Source organism: Desmodus rotundus, chromosome 12, assembly GCF_022682495.2.
Source record: "Desmodus rotundus isolate HL8 chromosome 12, HLdesRot8A.1, whole genome shotgun sequence".
Classification (NCBI taxonomy): Eukaryota; Metazoa; Chordata; class Mammalia; order Chiroptera; family Phyllostomidae; genus Desmodus; species Desmodus rotundus.
Genome location: NC_071398.1, coordinates 38,917,382 through 38,940,228, shown reverse-complemented (window position 1 = coordinate 38,940,228; position 22,847 = coordinate 38,917,382). Strand labels below are relative to the sequence as shown.

At 50.8% G+C, this 22,847-nt stretch overlaps 1 protein-coding gene and 1 long non-coding RNA gene across 2 annotated transcripts; one reads left to right on the top strand and one right to left on the bottom strand.

The window, feature by feature from the left end:
- Nucleotides 1-721: 721 nt before the first annotated feature.
- Nucleotides 722-4,064, bottom strand: LOC112319964 (uncharacterized). The gene is made up of 3 exons (XR_006653591.3): nucleotides 3,827-4,064; nucleotides 2,078-2,208; nucleotides 722-1,267 (listed from the first exon to the last, which is right to left on the bottom strand). It is a non-coding gene; the product is annotated as an uncharacterized lncRNA (long non-coding RNA).
- Nucleotides 4,065-4,674: 610 nt separating this feature from the next.
- On the top strand, nucleotides 4,675-22,280 carry LOC123478401 (cytochrome P450 2F1). Its single transcript, XM_071220077.1, is given in 14 exon segments — nucleotides 4,675-4,698; nucleotides 5,974-6,165; nucleotides 6,247-6,409; nucleotides 8,945-9,039; nucleotides 9,042-9,110; nucleotides 11,392-11,547; nucleotides 11,820-11,903; nucleotides 11,905-12,000; nucleotides 12,408-12,531; nucleotides 13,397-13,500; nucleotides 13,502-13,558; nucleotides 14,212-14,353; nucleotides 16,832-17,208; nucleotides 22,137-22,280. Coding segments are annotated over 14 exon segments (1,827 nt in total).
- Nucleotides 22,281-22,847: the final 567 nt, after the last annotated feature.

The window sequence follows — 22,847 nt, the reverse complement described above, 5'->3', positions numbered from 1 at the left end:
ACACACTGAATAATTTAGTGTAAAAGGGCATCAGGTTTACAACTTACCCTCAAATGGTTCATAGAGAAATAGAGGAAAGAGAGAATTAGATAAAGTGTGACAAAATGTTAACAATTTGTGAATCAGAGAAAGTGTACCTAAAAGTTTCTTGTCTTATTATGTAACTTTTCATTAAGTTTGAAATCATATCAAAATTAAAAGTTCACAAAATATTTCCAGGTAACTTAACTGTATCACATAATAAAATCCAAGAATACTTAGAGGAACACAAAAATATCCAGCACCCAACAATGTAAAATTCACAATGTCTGGCAGCCAATCAAAAATTACCAGGCATGTGTGTGTAAAAGATCTGCCGTTAAATGTCAGCTATGTGCCAGGAACATTTCTGACATCATTCATTTGCTTTTGTAACCAATTTTGTGTTCTGACACTGGGCCAGGCAATGAATTTGAGCTGGTGTAAAGTATTGTGTCCATTGTACCCACAAAGAAACTGAGGCACAAAGACATTCAATAACACACTCAATATCACACAGCTTCTAAAAAGTAGAATCTGGATTTTAACCCAAAACTACCAACTGCAAAGCCTATACTCTTTCTATATGTCACACTAAAGGGGAGAGCAAAAGGATAGAATTGGGAAACAGGTATAAAATAATGTAGCCCGATAAGACCCCAATTTTTTCCAAACAGAATCTTTCAGAGTCACATTGTACTAGCTGCTATTTTTTAATGTTTCATTTTTATAAATTGATTTTTTATAGATGGTCTGGATGAAATTCACATTAACAATCGGTTTTTGACACATAAATTTTATTTTGTAAATAGGACATTCTCAGTATTGGGGATTCCATATTAAGAAAGTTTGCACATATTCTATATCTTCAGAAGGATTTGGATCATACCAGTGGATGAATTCAAAACTCAACAAATGTTCATGTAAAGTTTATGTATTTCACCAGGTGTGAATTTTTATCTCAAAAAATTGTAAACTAGGAAAAACTTCATCTATACATCTGCACAAAACATAACACTGTAGAAAGAAAGCCATCAGTCGTTGACAAGAATGGGACTGCCCTGTCACCAGGGAGCATCTGACTGATGAATGGAGCCTGGCCCTCTGGCTCTCGGAGGGAAGAAGTCTGCACTTGTGGCCCAGATGCCGGTGGGTGGTGAGCATCGTTGCGGGAGAATGAGCTAGTTCTCTTCTGATTGATGCTTTTTTCTCCATGATATAAGAAATGGGCCCACCAAAACTGGGACAACTGTAATAGCATAAACAATAAAATATTTTTTAAAAAAGAAGTGGGATCATGGACAGGGTGAAGTAGGAAGAAAGAGTTTTGGAGGTTTGAGGGGGCAGGAAAAACCGTACAAGTTGGGGGTCAAAAGAGGCCGATTAGAGGTGAGGAGGGTTCAGCTGCCGCTGGTGTGTTTCAGTTCCTTCCATTACACCAGCACTTCCCAACTGGGTTGACTTTGCCCCCAAGGGGACGCTGAATAGTGTGTGGACTCATTTGGTTTTCACAACTGGGAGGGGAGCTGCTACTGGCATCTAGTGGGTAGAGACCAGAGAGACTGCTAAACATCCTACCATGCACAGAACAGCCCCTCCCCCATGAAAATTACCCAGTCCAAACATCAGTTGTGCCAGGTGGAGAAGCCCTGTAACACATGCCTCTCTACCCCAAGTTTCCTCTGTAACAGGAAAGCAAGTCAGACCACAAGGAGAACTTAAGCCCCTTAAAATTCCCCTTCCCGTGAAACTCAGGTTCCCCAGGGTGGCAGTCCCATCAGGCCCCTCTCAACCCAGTTCTAGGTTCAGGAAAAAGTAACTTTCGGGGTTGGGGTGGATCCAGTACTGCCCCACCCCCAGACATAGGGTTACAGCCAAGAGACACAGAGCTACCTAATCCCTTAATTAAGGCTTCACAGCTCTGCCAGAACCGCCTCTGTGGGACTTCAATAAGAAGGGGCCCCACCTCTGCCTTAGGACATGCCCAGGGCCCAGGGTGTCCAATTCCCCAAGACCTACAAGCACTTCCTCCCCCGCCCCGTGGGAACAGTAAACCAACCTGGGTGGGGGTGGTTCCAGGGACTGTCGCCAGAAGCATCTTTGCTGGAGGAATCTTTGTCACAAGCATTTTTGCTGCAAATGTTTTTGCCACATAATTAATTGTCTGTGAGGCAATTTTGCCATAAAATCCTGACAAATAATAAAGAGACATTAATAAGGACATAATGAAACATGAAAAATGAACAACAAATGAATAAGGCTTTACTGAGAAATGCAAAATATTTGAATACATTTAAAATGTGTGTAGACTCATGGCTATTTTAAGACCAGCAGCAGCACGTCTACTGGTCACTGCACAGACCCTAACTTACACGTGACATAGAAACGGAAGCCACTGCGAGAGCTTCGTCAGCGGGGAACTGAAACAAACTGACAACTGGTTTTATACATTAAGTCAGCTGCTGATGCATCAATGAAGAAGCCAAACCAAACCAAAACACAACCATCAACTAGTTATATTGTGTGTGTGTGTGTGTGTTTACTGCAAATTTGCCTTACAGCCAAGTAGTTACGTGGCAAAATGTCTGCAGCTAAAATGTTTGTGGCAAAGATGTCTACAGCAAGGACGCTACGGTGAAAATATTAGACACTTGAGGGAGCTCCTGGCCTCCCAGACATTTTGCAGACGCTCAGGGCCTCACTGCGAGGGGAACTGGAGTCCTCGCCCAGCTCCATGTTTTGCCATCCTGTCCTTGTGACCTGGCCAGGAGTTGGGTAACTAAGGCCAGTTTCTCAGGCAGGGGCCAACAGCAGACACCACTGGTGGGGGCACTTAGGAGAGCAGGGGGGCAAGGACTGTGTGTGGGCAAGGGGGAGGGTCATTCAGGTCTGATATTCTTTCTCCTGGGGCTTCCGCCTGCCCTGCCCTTCTCCCAGACCCTGCTTCAGCCTCTGTCTTCAGTCCTACCCACTGCAGTCTCACTGGTGGAGGCATGAGCAACAGAAAGAAAGAGAGAGACCCAGAGAGTTTGAAGGAGATGGTGACTGAGAAAGCCTTACAGAGAGAGAGAAGCAGAGAGAAAGAGAAAAGGTGCAGACAGGATTAGAGACAGAACAGAGAGTGAGAGACAAAGAGCAGGAGACACAGAGCAGGGGGGCAAGGACTGTGTGTGGGCAAGGGGGAGGGTCATTCAGGTCTGATATTCTTTCAGAGAGACGGGAGAGAGAGACAGCAACCTAAGGAGAGCCAAACAGCCAGAGAGAGAGAGGCAGAAGCAAAGCGAGACATACATAATTTCAGAGACAAACTGTGAGGACCAGCGAGCGGTGGGAAAAGCTGTGGAAATAGGCCCTGGGGAATGAGAAACTCCTGCTCAAGACAGAAACGGCCTTGCCCAAGGTCACACAGCCAGTCGGGAAAATAGAACCAAGTACCCAACACATCAAAGAGACCAGGCCCCCACCACTGGTCTATCACTTCGCCACAGCCCCACAAACGTAGCCCCCCACAGCCAGACCTGGGGCCCCAAATGGCAAAAGTGAAAGAGCCTTTGCCCCACTCCAGGGCAAATGACCACCACTGACCACAGAGAGAGGAGCTGAGGTCAGCCTGCTGGCCAGACTGGTCCAGGAGGGCAAAAGTGGTTCCCCAGAACAGCATGGCAGCTGAGTGGGAGCCAGAAGAGTGCACAGAGTAAGGAGGCAGAGATGGGACGGGGTTAAAGACCACTGGAAGAAAAAGGGAAGGGGGCAAAGGGGCAGGGGTGATTTATAGGCAGTCCCTGCCCCTCCCACCTACCCAACCTACCACCCTCATAGGCACGGGGACACATCTGGAGCAGCCACAGTCAGCATGGTCTGGAACACACCTCCGCTGTCCCTGTGCCTCACCAGGTAGAGGGTCAGAAGCAGCTCCCAGGAGAAGAGAGGTGGCTCTCGGGGGAAGGGTCCCTGCCTCCATCTCCCTGTCCCTAGGACTGGCTGGGGTCTCCCTCATCACCTCCTCTGAGGGCCAACTGGGTCTCTGCATCAGTCTTTCTGGGGCTTTTTCTGGGTACCTGCTCCTTTGTTTGACCAGTGTTTCAGTCCCAGCCCTGGGGCTTCCGTGCTGTCCTCTCTGCAGTGTGAAGCCTCAGTTCAGACACCTGCTTCTTTTCTGCTTCTGCTGCCGCCTTCCCTCCGGATCTGTCTCTGTGTCTCTGTCTAATGTTCCCTGTGTCTCTCATGTTCTCTCTCCCCATGTCTGTCTCGGTGTATCTCTCTATCTGTCTCTCTGTTAACCTAAGAATAAAAGGCCAAAGTGAGAGACAATAAGCATCTCTTTGAGATCAATAAGAATAGCTATTCAGGAACCACTGAGTCAGCCAGAGCCCAAATGGTGTTCCAACTACAAGACAAAACCATGGGGTATTCATGAGAACGGCAAGGGGAACAATATTATCAATAGAAGGAAAGTATTTCTCATTTCGTTTTGTTTTTTAATCCGAGGACATGCTTATTGATTTTAGAGAGATGGGAAGGGAAGGAGAGAGAGGGGAGAGACACATCAATGTGACAGAGAGACACGGGCTAGGGAACTAAACCCGCAACCCAGGCACGTGTGCTGAAAGGGGACTGGACCTGCAACCTTTCTATTGGTGCAGATCACGTAACAGCATGGGGTTAACTGGTGCAGATCACGTAACAGCATGGTGTTAACTGCTGCAGATTACATAACAGAATGGTGTTAATTCCAAAGAATGTATTTAATTTTCAGTCCAGTAGTCATAATATTTGCTTCTTGTTATCTTTGCAAATAGTTCTCTGGGACACAATGTACAAAGGTTATTTCCCCCTGTGTTAACATTCCAAAGGTCTGAGGCATGAAAGGTGCAAGGCAGGTCTTGTGGGATGGCAGCGCCGACTCCATTTGATTTTCTTATTTATTATTTTTTTAGATTTTATTTATTTCTTTTTAGAGAGAGGGCAAGGGAGGGACAAAGAGAGGGCGAGAGGCATCGATGTGTGATAGACAATTGATCGTTTGCCTCTCACGAGGCCCCAACCAGGGACCCTGCCTGCATAACCCAGGCTTGTGCCCTGACCCGGGAAGAAACTGGCGCTTTGCGAGATGACGCCCAGCCCGCTGAGCCACAGCAGTCAGGGCTCTGACTCCTTTTTAAAGCGGCTGCATTTGTATTATTTGTTTACATCTCTGTCTCCATGTATCTATCCTTCCTGTCTCTGCCACGCTCATCTCCCTCAGTCTGTGCTTAGCTCTATCTCTTCCTCTCTGTGTGTGTCTCTCTCTTTTTCTCTCTTTCAGTGTAGATTTCTGTGTCTCAGGAAGTATATATCTCTCTGCCTCTCCATCTCTCTCGTCTGTCTTTCTCTAGCTCTGTGTCTCTATTTCTGTCTCTTTCATTCTCTGGTCTCTCTCTGTCAACCCTCTTTCTATGATTTTTCTCTGTCTGGCTCTATCCTGTCTTGGTTTGCCTGTCTCTGTCCCTGTGTGTCTCTATCGATGTCTCTGCGTGAGGGCCGGTCTCATGAGTGATGATGGATACATAGGTAGATAGATGCCGGACAGACACCTATAGCTATTTAGATATTTCACGCTATTTCTCTGTATCCCTCATTAACTCCATTTGTATCTGTCTCTTAGTCTCTCTCTCCTCTCCCTCTCCGTCTGTCTCCGTCTTTATTTCTGTCTCTCTTACTGTCTGTCTCTCTGTATTTTGACTACCTCTGCCTCTGTTTTCTGACTGTCTCTGTCTGTCTCTCTCTCTCCTCTTCCCTCCCTTCCCCTGTCCCCATCCCCCAGCCTTTCCTTGTCTCTTCTTCCCTTTACATCCTTTCTTCTCTCCATGCGCCTGCATTTCCAGGACCTGGGGAAGTACGTTCCAAAGGAAATGAGGAATGAAGGGATCCCACTCCCTTCCCAGCCCTACCCCTTCTCCTTTGCCCCTCCCCCAGATGCCTGCAGCTGCCTTCACCGTGGACAGTATAAGCACAGCCATGCTACTCCTGCTCCTGGTTCTCACCTGTCTGTGCCTGACCCTCAGCACAGGGGGCAAGGGCCAGCTGACCCCAGGCCCCAGGCCCCTCTTATTCCTGTGAAACCTGCTGCAGCTTCACTCACAAGGCAGGCTGACCTCTCTCACCAAGGTGCAAGGGCCTAGGCTTGGGAGAGGGGGAGGGGTCCCACGGCCCCAGACACCCCTGTGACCTCTGCCTTCCCACCCCCAGCTGAGCAAGAAGTATGGCTCTGTGTACACAGTGCACTTGCGGCCCAGGCAGGTGGTGGTCCTCAGTGGGTACCAAGCCATAAAGGAGGCCCATGTGGACCAGGCAGAGGAGTTTAGTGGCCATGGCAGCTACCCCACCTTTTTCAACTTCACTAAGGGCAATGGTAAGCCTGCTCCCCATCTCCTCCACCCCCAGCCCATGGAGAGAGAGGATAAGGTAGGAGACTGTGCTCCCAATTTTGGTGACACTCAGTCACTGAACTCGCTGATGACACCAGATGGGGTGGAGCCAGGCAGTGCTAGTCTAGGGTGAAGTCTGACCTGCCTTTCCCACCCCCAAATCCTACTACCATCTCATCGAATGGCACTTCCATACCAATCCCTATCTCCGTCCGACTGCAGCTCCACTCTCTCCCAATCCCTATCTCCGTCCCAACCACACTGTCAACTATTCATCTCAGTCAGGTGACCCAATTATCTGGCCCTAGTTCATGTTGTCCACTTCGACCTACTTTAGCAGACGACCTACTAAGTCCATCAGTCCTACTTCCATGTACCTCATTTCACCCTCAACTCCATCTCCACCTGCAAGACTGACTGCATCTCACCCCAACCTCCATTCCCGTTACGAACCCTCTCCCAGCCCCCAAGTTAAAGTATATTATCAACCTCACCCTGATAGTTTAGTCAAACTGAACTCCACTATCATTTTTCCCAGCCCCACCCCATCTTCTATCCCAATCACCTGTTGAAGTTCTCAGTGCCAAGTTCCCATTTCAAACCTGAATCTTGCTACCATCACTCAAAACAACCCCAAGCTCAGTCTCAATCCCCATCTACCAATTCTTCTCATTCAGCCAAACTCCATCCCTATCACCAACCTCAAACCCAATCAATCACCAATTCCAGACTCCCTTCATGCCCCACTGCCATCCCCATCCCAACCCAAACCCAATCCATCCAGCAATCATGTCATTAACTACAAATCCATCCTGTCTCAATATCCTGTTCTCCTTAGGCTTGGAAATCACTTCATCGTATCGGCTTTTTCTTTATGATTTTGTTTATATATTTATTTTTAGAGAGGGGAAGGGAGGGAGAAAGAGAGAGAGAAATATCAGTGTGTGGTTGCCTCTCACATGGCCCCCACTGGGGACACGGCAAACAACCCAGGCATGTGCCCTGACTGGGAATCAAACCGGCGACCCTTTGGTTCACAGCCTGTACTCAATCCACTGAGCCGCACCAGCCAGGGCAGTTTTTCTTGTCTTTTTTTTAAAAAAACATAAATCTCTTAGTCAAAGGAAGACATATGACAAGGCCCAATAAATGAGGGGGGTGGGGAGAGGGAGAGAGAGAGAAAGAAAGAAAAAGAAAGAAAAGAAGGAAAGGAAGAAAGAAAAGCTGCTCTGATTTAAAAAGGGGGTCCTGGAGACCTGCATCCTGTACGATTCCTCTCCTCCTAAAGAATCCCCAGGAGCTAGCATCTTCACTAGGTGGGTCCCAGGTGACCCTGGATTTGGAATTGAAGAGCTCTGGAAATAAATAAGTAAGTAAGTAAATAAATAAATAAATCTGCCACCACTTATGGTGTATTGAGTATACTTTCCTCCTTTATGTCCCCTTCCTTAGGCTGGATCTTATGACCTCACCTGTCCAGATATACCAGATGCAAGGAGGTGAAGACAAGGCAGTTGAGAAACTCACCTTGATGCTTTTGCACAGAAACCATCTGTGCATATATCACCCATTACTAAAAATAGCCACCATCTAATGATTCGATACAGAGCACAAAGGGTAACATTGAGGTTCAGCCAATTATTAACTGTATACCTTTGGGCACGTGCCCCCTGCACCGCCCCCCACCTGACCCTAACTGTGCTACCATGAGAAGGTTGTTACAAGAAATTGATGAGATAATGCATATAACAGAAGACAATACACTATAGCTTTTTCTTCCTTAGCATCAAGTTCTGTACTAGTTCCAAAGGAATTACAAATAAACATACCCAAGGCCTTATCCCGTTGTAGCGCCCAGTCCAGTAGGAGACACAGCCCCACTACCAGACTGTTACAGCCCAGAGTCACAGTCAGGGCAGGGAAGGCCAGAAATGGCTCCCTGGAGAAAGAGACCTCCAAGCTGAGACCTAAAAGATGAACACGACCTGTCAGGAGCAGACGAGGGGTGAAGAGTGCTATGGGGAGAACAGCCAGCCTATGAGCAGACCCTGAGACCAGAGAGAGAAGACAGTAGGGTCTTCCTAGCTTCCAGATGAGTTCAGAATGTCTCGGTGTTCCTTTTTCTTGCTTCTTTCCCTCATTCGTGCATTCATTAATCAATAAGCTATCACCAGCACCTCCTGGGTGATAACCCCTGCACTGGGCAATGCTAGTAACACGGTGGTGACCAAGACAGGCCACCACTGTGCCTTCACAGTTTAGTGAAGGAGACAGCCCCATCGCCAGACCGTGATAGCCCAGGGTGATCAGGTCTGTGGTGGGGAACGCCCAGGGGCCTATGGAAGCTCAAAGGAGGCATCTGACCTAGCTTGGAGGCTCAGGGAGGGCTTACCAGGAGGGGTGGGGGGAGACTGCAAATTCATAGTCTCTCTCCTAGCAAACGACAGGAAAGGAAACTCAGATGGCAGTGGTCTCAGAGACAAGTCAGAGGTTGAGCTGGCTCTTCCTCTTCTCCCCAGGCATCACGTTCTCCAATGGGGAGCAGTGGAAGGTCCTCAGGAAGTTCTCTATCCAGATTCTGTGGAACTTCGGGATGGGGGAGGGGAGCTTTGAAGAGAGCAGATCATGGAGGAAGGCAACTTCCTGCTGGTGGAGCTGTGGAAAACTGAAGGTCGGTCTCCTAGAGTGCTGTCCATATCCCTAAGTCACATCTATCCTACTTAGTGGCCAAGACTGCCAGATACCATCACTTGGGTGTGAACAGGATGCTCCTCGCTTAGCCCACAATAAGTGGTGCCCCCTCGAGGTGGATCAGCATGGGGTGCTGCATTTCCTTGAGGTTCAGGGGCAGAATAGTTACACTGGTGGCCACTCTGCTGCACGCTGTAGGGCACTTTCAGCACAGCTGGTGGGTGATTGTGACAATGATGCTCTTGAGACTCACCAAGCGTGGGGCCCTGTGTGAAGCATATTTCCACTCACAGGCCCCTTAAGCCTTGGAACAATCCATTTTTCAGATGAGGAAATGGAGGCATGTAGAGGTTAAGTGATAGGGAGGAAGTAATAAAGCTTGTAAGTAGAGGAGCCAAGATTTAAACCCGTGTCTTACTGACACCAAAGCCCACACTCAACACACTCATGCCCACTTACGAAGTACTTACTGGGTACCACACACTGTGCTAAACTCTTCACACATGTTAACAAGCTTCACCCTCCCCACAAGCCTCGGCAGTTGTTACCGTGACAAAGCTGAGTCCAGACAGGTTAAGGCATGTGCCCAGGAAGTGGCTGAGCTGGGATACAAACCCATGAAAAAAAGTGAATAAAAATTTCAAACATTTACATGGTGCCTACCATATGCCAGATCTGTCCCAAGAACTTTATGTATATTACCTCCTTGAAAAATCACCCAAGACTAAGAAGTAGGTCCCACCATAAGCCCCATTTTATAGAAGAAGAATCTGAGGCAGAGAAGTAAACAGCCCTCTTCCCTGATCTCCAAATCCTGCTGGTTTGGGGGGGCGGGGCGTGAATGTGGTAGGTGATGCTGCAGAGATTAAGCGATGTGAGGTAAGTAAAAGGATAACTGCCTGTATTTGTTTCCTATTGCTGCTGTAACAAAATGTCACGAATGTAGCAACTTAAAACAACACAAACTCATTGTCTTACAGCTTGGGAATTCCAAAGTATAAAATGGGTCAGCGAGGCTTGTTCTTTCTGGAGGCTCTAGGAGAAAACCCACTTTCTTGCCTTTTCTAGCCTCTGGAGGCTACCCACATTTCTTGGCTCCTGGCCTTTTTCCATCTTCAAAGACAGCAACATAGTACCCCCCAATCTCTCTCTCCATCATCACATCACCTTTTCTCACTCAGACTCTTCTGCCTCCCTCTTACACAGACACTTGTGATTACATTAGGCCAGATAATCCAGAATAATCTCCCCATCTCAGAGCTTTAACTGAACCACACATCCACAGGTTCTTGGAGATTAACACGTGAACATCTCTGGGGAGCCATCACTCCACCTATCACAACACCCTGGTGTGCAATGGGCTCACCAGGGGCTAGGCCCTTAGCTAAGCACTTCCCTACCACACACTCCCTTGTAACAGCCCCACCAGAAAACTGTCGTCAGGCCCACTTCACAAATGAGAAAAATGAGGTTCAGAGAAAGCATGTCAGTTCACCCAGGTCATGCTGAGACGAAAATCCATACCAGCCAAGATCCATGCTATACCTGTCTAACTCCAGCCCTGGTTTTCTGGGCTCTGCTGTTATGCAATGGCTGATGTGCTGGAATGCATGTTGTTTTAGTATCATGGCCTGTGGTCCAAGTTTGGTGGTTGAATCGTGGGGGGTCAGGTGTGGTGTTGCTGTGTGTTACCGCTGGGTGAGGCTGCAGCGTGGCCAGGCGCTACACGTAACATTGTCCCGGGCTGGCTCCTGTACCACCACTGTTGTTACGTGGCTGCACACTGTGTGTCCATCTGTTCCACGGCCCTTATTGTATGTTTTGTGGTATCACACACAGCGTGTTCTGTGCTGTCTGCTGGGTTTTGTGTATTACTGCTGTGTGTCGTGTTGTGAGATAATGTAGCAGGATGCTGGTGTCACATGTTGGTGTCTTTTGTTGCTGGGTCTTAGGATGTTTCTGGGCCAGTTATTAGGTCACTGTGTGGTATGCGTGTTGGCATGAATTGGGGCCGTATTTACCAAGAGTTTTCACATATGTTATATGTTCTGTGATGCTTGCTGATTGCCATGCGTTGGTGTGTTGTGCGTTGCGTCGCCAAATACAGTTCGGGTGTTGCCATGCTGCACGCTGGGCGGCCAGCAGCCAAGTCCCGTTCCCATGATTGGCTGGATGGTGTGCAAACTGCAGCTGCTGCTGTGTGAGGCCTGGGGTGTGGCTCACGTGTTTCCCAAGCGTGCCCCCTGACCCTCTTCGTCCCCCACCTTCGCGCGAGCCCTTTGACCCCACGTTTGCGCCCAGCCGCTCAGTGTGCAACATAATCGGCTCCGTGGTCTTCAGCAGCCGCTTCGACTACGACGATGAGCGTCTGCTCACCATTACCCACCTCCTTCATGACAGCTCTCAAATCCTGAGCAGCCCCTGGGGCGAAGTCAGGAGGCCTCATTATTTGGGGGACAGGGAGGCGGGATGGGGCAGCAATTGTCCCTGCCTGGCCAGTCCCTCCTCATCTGACGCCCTCGGGAGGTACAAGGTCCCGCCCAGCCACGCCCATGCCTGCTCCACCGTGTCTGCACCTACATACACAGCCCCCCATCCCCAACCAGCCTCCTGGGAACTTGCCCCTCAAGACCCCGTCCCCGCCTCCCTGACCACCCTGACCCTCACTCGCACACACCCTGCCTGCTCCTCCAAAACCCCCAGTGGTACAACAGCTTTCGGAGCCCGCTGGACTGGGTGCCCGGGCCGCAGTGACGCCTTTTCCAGAACCTTGGGCGCATGAAGGACCGACCTCATTGCCTGCAGTGTCCGCGACAACCAGGCCCCTCCTGACACCAGCTCTCCCCGAGATTTCATTGATTGCTTCCTCATCAAGATGGAACAGGTAAACCCTGCTTGGAAGTCCCACCTTTGGTCTGAACTGCTTCCCTCACCTCAAACCAACAGGAATGCTGGTTGGGCAGGTTTGTGTGTGACCTCTCCACACTGGGAAGGGAAGCTGAACACCTGGTTCTGCTGCGCTGGAGCCGGGGGGGCCGCTGCCAGTTAAAAGCTCACTAAGAAGTCTTTAAGGATCTGTTGATTGTGGACCCTGTGGCTGAGATTTTCCCCTGCCCCGCCCACCCGCGCGCAGCTCCCCCGAGGAAGAGAAGTTAGAGGAGGAACTGAACTGACACCCAGTAGCATTTGCATAGCTCCGGGGGAATGGAGCCCGCAGGCTCGGAGAGCGCGGTCAGTGTGGGGCAGGATCCCCAGATTCTGGCTCGTATCTCCCTTACTTTACCCCCGCAGGAGACGCGGAATCCGCTGAGCCACTTCCACGTGGATACCCTTCTGAGGACCACACATAACCTTCTCTCTGGCGGCACCGAGACCTTGAGCACCACGCCGAGCCCGCCCTCCTCGTGGTACAGAAGTAGCCGAAAGTGCTAGGTGTGAGCGCCCTCCCTCGCCGGGAGACGCTCCTGCAGGGCAGTGCCGCGCCGCCCACACACCCCACACACATTGAGCTGTGCCCAGCTCAGCCCAGCGGACCTGAAAGTGCGAGCCTCCCGTGTACGCATGGTCCCGCAAACCCGCAAACCCACACAGAAGCTGACCCCACCCAAGTGGCCCTCGCAGTCCACACAGCCTGCCTCGCCCCCGACCGCATGGCGTTGCTTTGCGGGCCACCTCTGACCCTGTCCACTCTGCCACCGAGCCCCGTTCCACAGGACGCCCAGAGCGGGGACCCTGAGCCTCAGCCACGGTGCCTGTCCCAACACTGACCCCTCCCACACAGTCTGACCCCGCCACACAGCACTGTCTGCGACCCCTTCTGCCCAAGCCCAGCCTCCGGGTCTATCCCAGGACCCTGGCCTCCAGGACTGAGTCCAACGGGGCTCTAGCCGTCTGCTGCACCCCCGATCTGTCAATCCTAGCACAGCATCCCCACAAGAATCACACTCCAGCGAGCCTGGTCCTCGAAGCCCCAGGCTCAATCGCAGCGAGTTCTGGACTCCAGCCCCCACACCTGAAGCTCCGACCGCACCAGTCCTTGCACAAATCAAACTTTTGCCCTTACCGACTTCTCTGAACCCAACCCTCCCGCCGCCCAGAGGTCTAGGCTCACCCTCACAAGCACCCCTGCAGTAGCACCCCGGCCAGGAAGCGTCGACTGCTCCCACACACGCACATACCTCTTCCCAGCCCAGTAGAGCCCGCTGGTACCCTCGATTACACGTCCCCCTCCCTCCCCCTCCCTCGCCAGCCCGCGCCCTGGAGGAGAGCGACTGACTGAGTGGTGGGATGCGAGTGGCTGCCGGCTCTGGAAGACCAAACGGCAGTGCCTCACGCAGATGCTGTGATCCACGAGGTGCAGCGCTTCGCGGACGTCATCCCGCAAAAACCTGATTCACCACGTCATTCAGGACACGACCTTTCGAGGCTTCCTGCTACCTGAAGTTCACTGGGCACTTGACAAATGACATTTGACACCATAAAAAGAGGCATCCCAGGCTCTTGCAACTGGCATCCGAGGCTCTAGCAAGAAGAATCCCAGTCCCTAGCAATCCACACCCCAGACCTTAGCAACTGGCATCCTCACCAAGCCCTAGCAACAGACATCTGAGGCCCTTAAATCCAGAACTTCAGACCCTGCCCAGGACCCCACCCGCAGTACAGTGGGTCGGACCCTGTCCTAAACCCCAGGCCATCCCCATAACAGGTCCCCATCCTAGGACCTCTCTCCAGAATCCCCAGGGTCTGAGACTTCATCCTGGGGATCCCCCGTGCCTAAACACTGTTCCTAGAGACTCGATTCCTCCCCAGGAAATGTAAATCTGTTCCCCCAAGGGGGTAGGGTATCCCATGTCCCTGCCTCAGACCCTAACAACACAGCTTTCAGCATCCGCCACTGGAAACACCATCGCTGGGAACCCGACACCCAAACATCTTTCCCAGACCCTGATGTAGTCCTATGCTGTGCATGCGTGCACACACACACACACACACACACACACACACCATCAAGTTCTCAGCCCTGTAGAGTGGGAAACCTAGTTGGGGAACCTCCCAGCCCTCTCTGCACCACTAGCTCTGCCTCCCACCCACACAGGGTACCAGCGTCATCACCCTCCTTCACACAGTGCACTACAACCCCAGCCAGTGCCTGACACCCCAGGAATTCAACCCTGAGAATTTTCTGGATGCCAATCAGTCCTTCAAGAAAAGCCCTGCCTTCATGCCCTTCTCAACCAGTGAGGGTGGTGGGGATGCGAGTCAGTCATTCAGACCCCTGATTCCCACCTACACTGCCCAGTCCTCCAAACCCTCTCACTTCATCCCACCCATTCTCAGCTTTGGATGTGCAGAGACATCCCTTCCCCCTCCCGACTCTGCTCCTACAGGCAGATAATGACTGAAATCCTTGTGGAGGGAGGTGGAAGGCACAAGAGTAATTTCATGTGAAAGTGGTCACTGTCAGTGTCTCCACTGGGTGGCGCAGGTGAGGTGGTTCTAGTTTTTCTTGGCTTCCATCTTCACTCTGCAGAAGAAAAATCTTTCCTATGTAAGTCAGTATTAGAGAGGGACAAAAGTGGGGAAAGATAATAATAGGTAACTTAGCATATTGTATGCTGTGTGCCAGGCGCTGCCTCTGAGGAGGGCTTAAGAGTGGTGGCTAAGTGCTGGGCTTGGCAGCCAGACTCCAGCTCCGTCATCTCCAAGGTGTATGGCCTTGGATATGTTATTTCATCTCTGTGCCTCAATTTCCATATCTATAAAATGGAGGTCATAATAGGGCCCACCTGTTGGAGTTATCATAAGGCTTAAATTAATTAATAGCTGTATGGTGCTTAGAGTAGTGCATGGCACATGCTAAGACCTACATAAATAAGCATCATGTTCTTCTCACTGCTTTATCTGCATTTACCATTCACAGCAACCTATTGAGGCACTATTATCCCCATTTTAAATACCCTGAAACTGACATCCGGCCAAGATGGAGGCATAGGTAGACACACTGTGCCTCCTCGCACAACCAAAAGAAGGACAACAAATTTAAAAACAAAAAAAAAAGAACTGACAGAAAATTGAGTTGTATGGAAGTCCAACAACCAAGAAGGTAAAGAAAAAACATTCATCCAGACCTGTAGGAGGGGTGGAAACGGGCAGCTGGGAGGAGAGGACTAGTGGACCTGGCAAGGAAGCAGATTGCGGACTGGGTGGTCCCACATTCATGTGCAAATAAACCGGGAGGAACAACTGGGGAGCGAGACAGACCGTGCAACCCAAGGTTCCAGCACAGGGAAATAAAGACTCAAACCTCTGACTGAAAACTCCTGTAGGGGTTGAGGCAGCAGCTGGAGAAACTCTCAGCCTCACAGGAGAGTTTGTTGGAGAGACCCACAGAGTCCTAGAACGTACACAAGCCCACCCACCTGGGAATCAGCACCAAAAGGGCCCAATTAGATTGTGGGTAGCAGGGGAAGTGACTGAAAACCAGCAGAGAGCAGAGCAAGTGACATTGTTCCCTTAGACTCTCCCCAACATATAGCATCGCAATGCAGCCATGTGGGTTGCCCCACCCTGGTGAACTCTTAAGGCTCCGCCTCTTACTACATAACAGGCCCGCTGAGACAAAAAAAAAATGGCCCAAATGAAAGAACAGATCAAAGCTCCAGAAAAAATACAACTAAGTAATGAAGAGATAGCCAACGTATCAGACGCACAGTTCAAAACATTGGTAATCAGGATGCTTACAGAATTGGTTGAATATGGTCACAAATTAGATATGAAGGCTATGCTAAATGAAATAAAGGAAAATGTACAGGGAACCAACAGTGACAGTAAGGAAACTGGGACTCAAATCAATGGTTTGGACCAGAAGGAAGAAAGAAACATTCAACCAGAACAGAATGAAGAAACAAGAATTCAAAAAAATGAGGAGAGGCTTAGGATCCTCCAGAACACCTTTAAACATTCCAACATCCAAATTATAGGGGTACCAGAAGGAGAAGAGGAAGAGCAAGAAATTGAAAACTAATTTGAATAAATAATTAAGGAGAACTTCCCCAATCTGGCAAAGGAAATAGACTTCAAGGAAGTCTAGGAAGCTCAGAGAGAACCAAACATTTGTACCCAAAGAGGAACACACCAAGGCACATCATAATTACATTCCCCAAGATTAAAGATAAGGAGAGAATCTTAAAAGCAGCAAGAGAAAAGGAGACAGTTACCTACGAAGGAGTTCCCATAAGACTGTCAGCTGGTTTCTCAAACCTTACAGGCAAGAAGGGGCTGGAAAGAAGGATTCCAAGTCATGAAAGGCAAGGACCTACATCCAATATTGCTCTATCCAGCAAAGCTACCATTTAGAATGGAAGGGCAGATAAAGTGCTTTCCAGATAAGGTCAAGTTAAAGGAGTTCATCATCACCAAGCCCTTATTATATGAAATGTTAAAGGGACTTATCTAAGAAAAAGAAGATAAAAAATATGAACAGTAAATACCCAGAAACTGTGGCGCGCCAAAGGTCACAAAAGTAGTTATGGGAGAGCTGAGATTTGAATCCATAAAGTTGCATTTGTACAGTATCAGTCAGGCCATTCTGGTTCAGGACTTACTTAAAGCATGTTTCCCAGACTGTTATCCTCATATGCTTTCCTCTGGGAATTTGGCTGGGGCCCCTCACCTTATCTTCTGTCATTGCTCCTCCACTCCGACCTCCGAACAATGCCGCAGGCTGTGCCTGGGGGAGTCCTTAGCGCCCAAGGATCCCTTCCTCTACCTCAACACCATCCTGCAGAACTTCTCGCTGCAGCCGCTGGAGGCGCCAGAGGACATCGACCTGACCCGCCTCAGCTCCGGTCTCGGCAATTTGCCGCGCCCCTTCCAGCTGTGCCTGCGCGCGATGACACCTGAGCCCTTCCAGATTCACCTGTGGGCGATGAGGCCCACCCCTCGAGGCTGCTGTGCCCCTCTTCTCGGTCCACTGTGCCCCCATCCCTCTCGCTATCACTCCCTTTCCCTCACTTTGTGCCTGCCACATGCCCATCCTTCACCCTCCCGTCTTTACCGGATCTGCGCACCCAGAGGCAAAGACTCGGGGAAGGTGAGGTGCATGCCTTGTTTTACCCACAGAACTCGCTGTATCACGCACCCTTTTGGGGGCTCTTGTATAATTTCCTAGGAAATTACCCTGTTGTGGTGGAATAAAGGGAGGAGGACAGGTCCCTAGGATGGAAAGAAGGGAGAACTGGCTGCAGAGAAAGAAGACACCCAGCTGTGACTAGTTTCACCCGCACCCTTCGGGCGGCTAGAAATGGGGAGAAATTGTTACCAGAGATAGGCTAGAATATAGAGGCTGTGACGGCCCGAAGACAGAGAGGCAGAGGAACGGACAGCACCCAGAGAGACACTGAACAGGTCTGCAAGACATGCAGGGTGCTGTACCAAGATGGAAGGTGAGCAGGTAGGAAGGGAGAGGTGCGGAGCTATAACAGACACAGAGACTGCGAAATAACGGGTATTAACACATAGTGCCTCCCATTCATACAGTTCTAAATTCCTCATTTACATCTCCCTATGAGGCAAAGCAATGTCATTATACATTTTCACAAATGAGCAAACTGAGGCTCAGAGAGGTGAGGCGACTTGTCCAAAACAAGACGGCCAGAGACAGGCAGAGCTGGGACTGGAACGCAGACCATCTAGTGGCAACACTGCTCCTCTCCATCTCCCAAAGTGGAAACACGGCGGAAAGCACCGGGGTACACAGACTAAGAAGTTGGGGGCGGGGGCAAGAGGACAGAAGACAGAGACAAGGAAAGAAACAAATGACCAGAAAAAAGAGGAAGGGCAATGAATGTGGAAGGGAGGCAGCAGAAGACTGAAACCGTCCCGCATTTCTCACCCTTTTCCTTGGATTATTCCTTTGTCTGGCAATTCCTCCCTCTGGGGTTGGGTAGCAGGCCCAGTCCTGGGGCCTCCTGACCTGGGACTGGACTTGGCACCCTGACACCCTGCTGACAGAAGCTTTTCTCAATAAGCTTTATTGAGCAGAGTCAGGCAGAGTGGGGCTGGGCCCCCAGCCATGGGCAAAGGTGGCCTGAGAGGCCCTACCCTGAACAGGGTCTCCCCAAGGCTGTCCAGAAGCGGGGAATGCTCTGCTGAACATTGGGCCAGCTAGGAGAGGCACACATGCAGTCCCCACATGGGGCATTCTCTCCCTGATCCCCATGCTGTTCCCACCATAGGCCAACCACAGAGTCTGCCTTAGGGCCCAGCCATGGGAAGGAGAGACTCGGAGGTCCTAAGAAAGATGGAGAGATGGCAAAGAGAAGCACAGAGAGATCCTGAGAAAGAGACAGAGAGGTGGAGAGAGACAGGAAGAGACCGGGAGACACAGAGACAGCAGAAAGAGATCCTGAAAACCAAAGACTGGAGGGAACAGACAGAAAGAGAGACAGGGGAGGAGGAGACGCACTGAGAGAAAGGGAAAGACAGAGATGCCCAGAGAGAAGAAGACAAGAAGATCCTAAAACAGAGAGAAATTAAGAAGGAACAGAGACAAACAGGTCTGAGAGAGAAGAAAAGGGGGAAATTGAGAGACAGAAGCCTCAAGGGGTGAGACACAGAGACAGGCAGGAAGAGAGACAGTCACAAGGACTGAGCAACAGACAGACTGATCCCTGGCTGGTGTAGCTCAGTGGACTGAGCCTGGGCTGCGAACCAAAGGGTCACCAGTTCGATTCCCAGTCAGGACACATGCCTGGGTTGCGGGCCAGGTCCCCAGCAGGGGCTATGTGAGAGGCAACCACATATTGATGTTTCTCTCCCTCTCTTTCTCCCTCCCTTCCCCTCTCTAAAAATAAATAAATAAAATCTTTATTAAAAAAAAAAGACAGAGACTGACAGCAATAGAGACAGAGACAGAAATCGGGATGACAAAATCATGCATTCATTCAACAAACATTTACTGAGTGTCCACTCTGTGCTGAGCACTATTTTAGGTGCAGAGGATGCAGACGTGAACAAGACAAAATGCCTGCTCTTGAAGACAGCCTAATAAACGAAAAGGATCCATTAGAGAGCCTGACAGAGTGGGGTGGGGTAGGGTCAGGGGAGTGCATGCTTGCTGTGCCCCGCTGCACCCCCACTGTCTGTGGAGTCAGCACCCTGTCCCACAACCCCTCCCAGTCACCAGGTTCCTAGACAGAGGAAGGTTGACATGTAGGAAGACCTACAACAGAGACCAACCAATAAAGAGGCAGGGAGACAGGGAACCACAAACTGGAAGAGTAAGGTAAAGACAAATTAGGAGAGTTAGAGAGAGATAAAAACACATTAAAAAGGAGAGAGCAAGAGATAGAAAACAGACATGAACAGAGTCAGACACTGAGAATGAAACCAAGATGGAGAAAGACAGAGATGAACAGAAACGGAGAAACACTGAGAATGAAAGGGAGGAAGACACTGAGGGATGAAACACGGATCAGTGAAGAGACACAGAGACACTGAGAGGCACTCCTAGAGACAAGCCCAGTCCTAGACTCTGCACAGCTGCCTACCCTCTCCTCAGGTCTGGGCCCTGTGCCAGGCTCCTGGCAGAAGGCTGGATCTGGCAAGGCAGGGGCTGGCAGGTGGTTGGGCCGCATTCCTGAACAGTCTATTCCAAGGACTGGATCAGCCACTGGGCCATCCTGGCCTGGGTTTGCCCCCTCCAGCCAACCCCCCCGCAACCAGGGTCAGTGGGAATGATGCATAAGTTTGTCTGCCACCACGGCTTGGCCTTAGGGTGGAGGTGCCCACTGAGGGGCTTAGGAGACTGGCAACCAGGGAGCACAAGAGCAGGGGCATAGGACATTTGGGAGCATCTGGGAGCCAGAGCACTGGGAATAGAGATGGCAGGAGTTCATGGCAGGGAATAACTATGGAGGTACAAGGGACCATCACATGGAAAGGTACCCAGGAGTCATAAGGATAGGTACAGAAGTACCAGGCTGATGGACACCAGGAGGCTAGGACACTCAGCGAGCGTCTGGGAGACAGGTCCAGCATGCAGGGCTCTAAGAGCAGTGGGCATGGAAGTGACAAGAATTCAGGTGTGAGTCCCTAGGAATCACAGTCACAGGCCACAGGAGTGGCAGGCTAACAGCACATCACCAGAGGTGGTTTTTACAAGTGATTAGGACACAGGAGCATATTTAGCGATCTGAAGTACAGTCATGCACCAGTTAACAATGGCCTACGCTCTGGGAAATGTGAAATTCGGTGATTTCGTCGTTGCGAGGACATCATGGAGTGCACTTACACCTAGATGGTACAGCCTGCTACAGGCCTCGGCTGCATGGGACAGCCAGTCGCTCCTAGGCTAAAAGCCTGTACAGGAAGTTACTGTAAAAAACAACATGAGCTTAAATCAAGCACAAGAGAAAACGATGTGACCAAGAAGCACGGTAAACACGAAGACGTATGTGGCTGCTGCCGTGGAACACGGCACCGTTTTACAGTGGGCGTTGCTTTTAACACAACCAGAAAGCAAGCACTCTAAAATGATGATTTTAAAAAGTGTAGGAAATACATAAATCAGTAACATGGTCATTTATTACCGCCGTCAAGTGTTATGTGCTCACACGTGTTTACTTTCAGACAACTGGCAGCGCAGTACGTTTGTTTACATCAACATCGCCACAAACACGTGAGCAATGGGTTCGTGCTACCGCCTCACCACAGGCAACAGGAATTTTCCAGCTCCATTAAAATCTTGTGGGACCACAGTTGTATGTGTGGTCTGTTGTTGACCTAAATGTCATTATTGGGTAGATGACTGTACAGGGTACAGTTTTTAGGGGTCATGGTCCAGAGAAATTCAAAAATGCACTCCTACAGGCCAAATAAGATGGACCCAAAGGTGCTAGGGGCTCAGGAAGGTACGGCCGTTGGCCAAGTGTAATGACACAGAAATGCTGGTGCATGCAAATTACCAAACAGGGCAGGCTGAGGCTGGTACAAAAAGTGAAGGCATAGCCGAGCAGAGCAGTGCTAGGGCTGAGGGGTCTGGGTGACCTTGGGTTGGAAAATCTGGGGAATGAGAGGCTCCGGACGCCCAGCCCCTCCCACTCCCCTCTCCAGGGAATCAAATAGAGGCATCGGAAATCGAGGGCATGATGGACCCCAGAACCGCAGCACTGCTGTTTCTGCTCCTGCTGCTGGCGCTGGGCAGGCGAAGTGGAAGTGCGGGCACTCAGACACAAGAGAGCCCTACCTCCACCCAGCCCCCACCCGGGGGCCCACACTCCACACCCCTGCTGGGGAACTTGTGCAGTGGGAGCCTGCATCGTGCAATCGTGGAGTTAGTCTCCATAGTGGGTGGGGTACAGAATTCTGGATTCATGGAGGTGGGCCTGGGGGCTGGAACTCCTGGTTCTTTGAATGAAGAGAACTAAGAGCTCAGAGTCTTGAGGAAGGTTGAGGGGTCAGGAGTCCTGCGTTCTGGGAAAGGACACTGGGTGGGGTGGGAAGCTGGGGGCCTGGACTTCTGGTTGTTTGGGAAGAGGAGATGGTACAATGGAGAGTGGGGTTGTGCGGGAGTCAGATCTCCAAAGAAGAGATACAGTGTAGGACTGAGCTCCCGGTTAAAAGCGGAGTCGCACTGCCCTATCCCCAACCTCCATTTCTGGGTCCTGAGGGAGGAGGAGCCTGGGGTGGGCAGTACACTGAGGGAGAGGGGAGCAGAAGGGTCTGTTCTGGTTCAAGGCTGGGAGAGGGGATACTGAGGGCCCAGATGCCTAGTTTTGTGAGTGTAGGGGGCTGGGGATAGATTTCTAGATCCTGACGAAAAAAGAAAGAGGGAACCTGGACTCTTAGGTCTGAGCCAGGAAGCTCGAGAAATGAACTCCTGAGCCTGGAATAAGGGGCTGAGACGGGAACTCTTGGGTTTGAAGGGGGCACGAGCTGTGAGCGGGGCTCTGGGGTCTCTGTGGAAGAGGGTGTCGGGAATCTCCGACCCGGAACCCAATGAGCACCCGCTCCACGTAGCGCTCTGGCCACTGGGCTCCGGTGTTCACAGTGCAGCCGGGTCCGCGCCCTGCAATGGTGCTGTGCGGCTATGCAGCGCTGTGGGACGCGTTAGTGCTGCACGCGGATACCTTCTACAGTCGCTGGGACAGGGCCACCTTTTGAATGCTTCTCGAAGAATCCCAGGAGGTGGAAGAACAGGCCTGGGCATCGGTCCGGTTGATAAAAGTCTGGGGCCGGGAAATCGGGGCGGGGCCTAACAGAGACTCAGCGCTAAAGAGCACATTTGGTGAGGGGAAGGTGGGGAGGAGCTGAAGCATAGGGAAGACGGGGGTTGGTTCCTCGTGCGGCAATAGAAGAGCCAAAGAGAGCAAGCGCTAGTCAGGGATCGGGACCACCAGAGGTGGAGCCAATGTGTGCAGAGGTCCGGGAAGGCCGGGGTGGCGACTAAGATGGCTGCAAAAGAAGTCGAGCAAAGGAGTTGCAAGGGAGTCTGGTCAGTGAGTGGCTGAACGCTTGCCTGAAGGGGCGTGGCCAGCTCCTGGCCTATCCCTTCTCTGCCTCATCCCCTGGCGTCTTGTTTTCCAATGGGCGGCTCTGGCGGAAGCTGGGCAATTTTGCGCTTGGAACGCTTACGTAGTCAGCTGGAGGAGCGTGTCCTGGAGGCGGCGGCTTTTCTGGCGAACTTCTCGCCACCATTGGTGGGCGGCCTGTTCGCAGAGGAGAGTGACA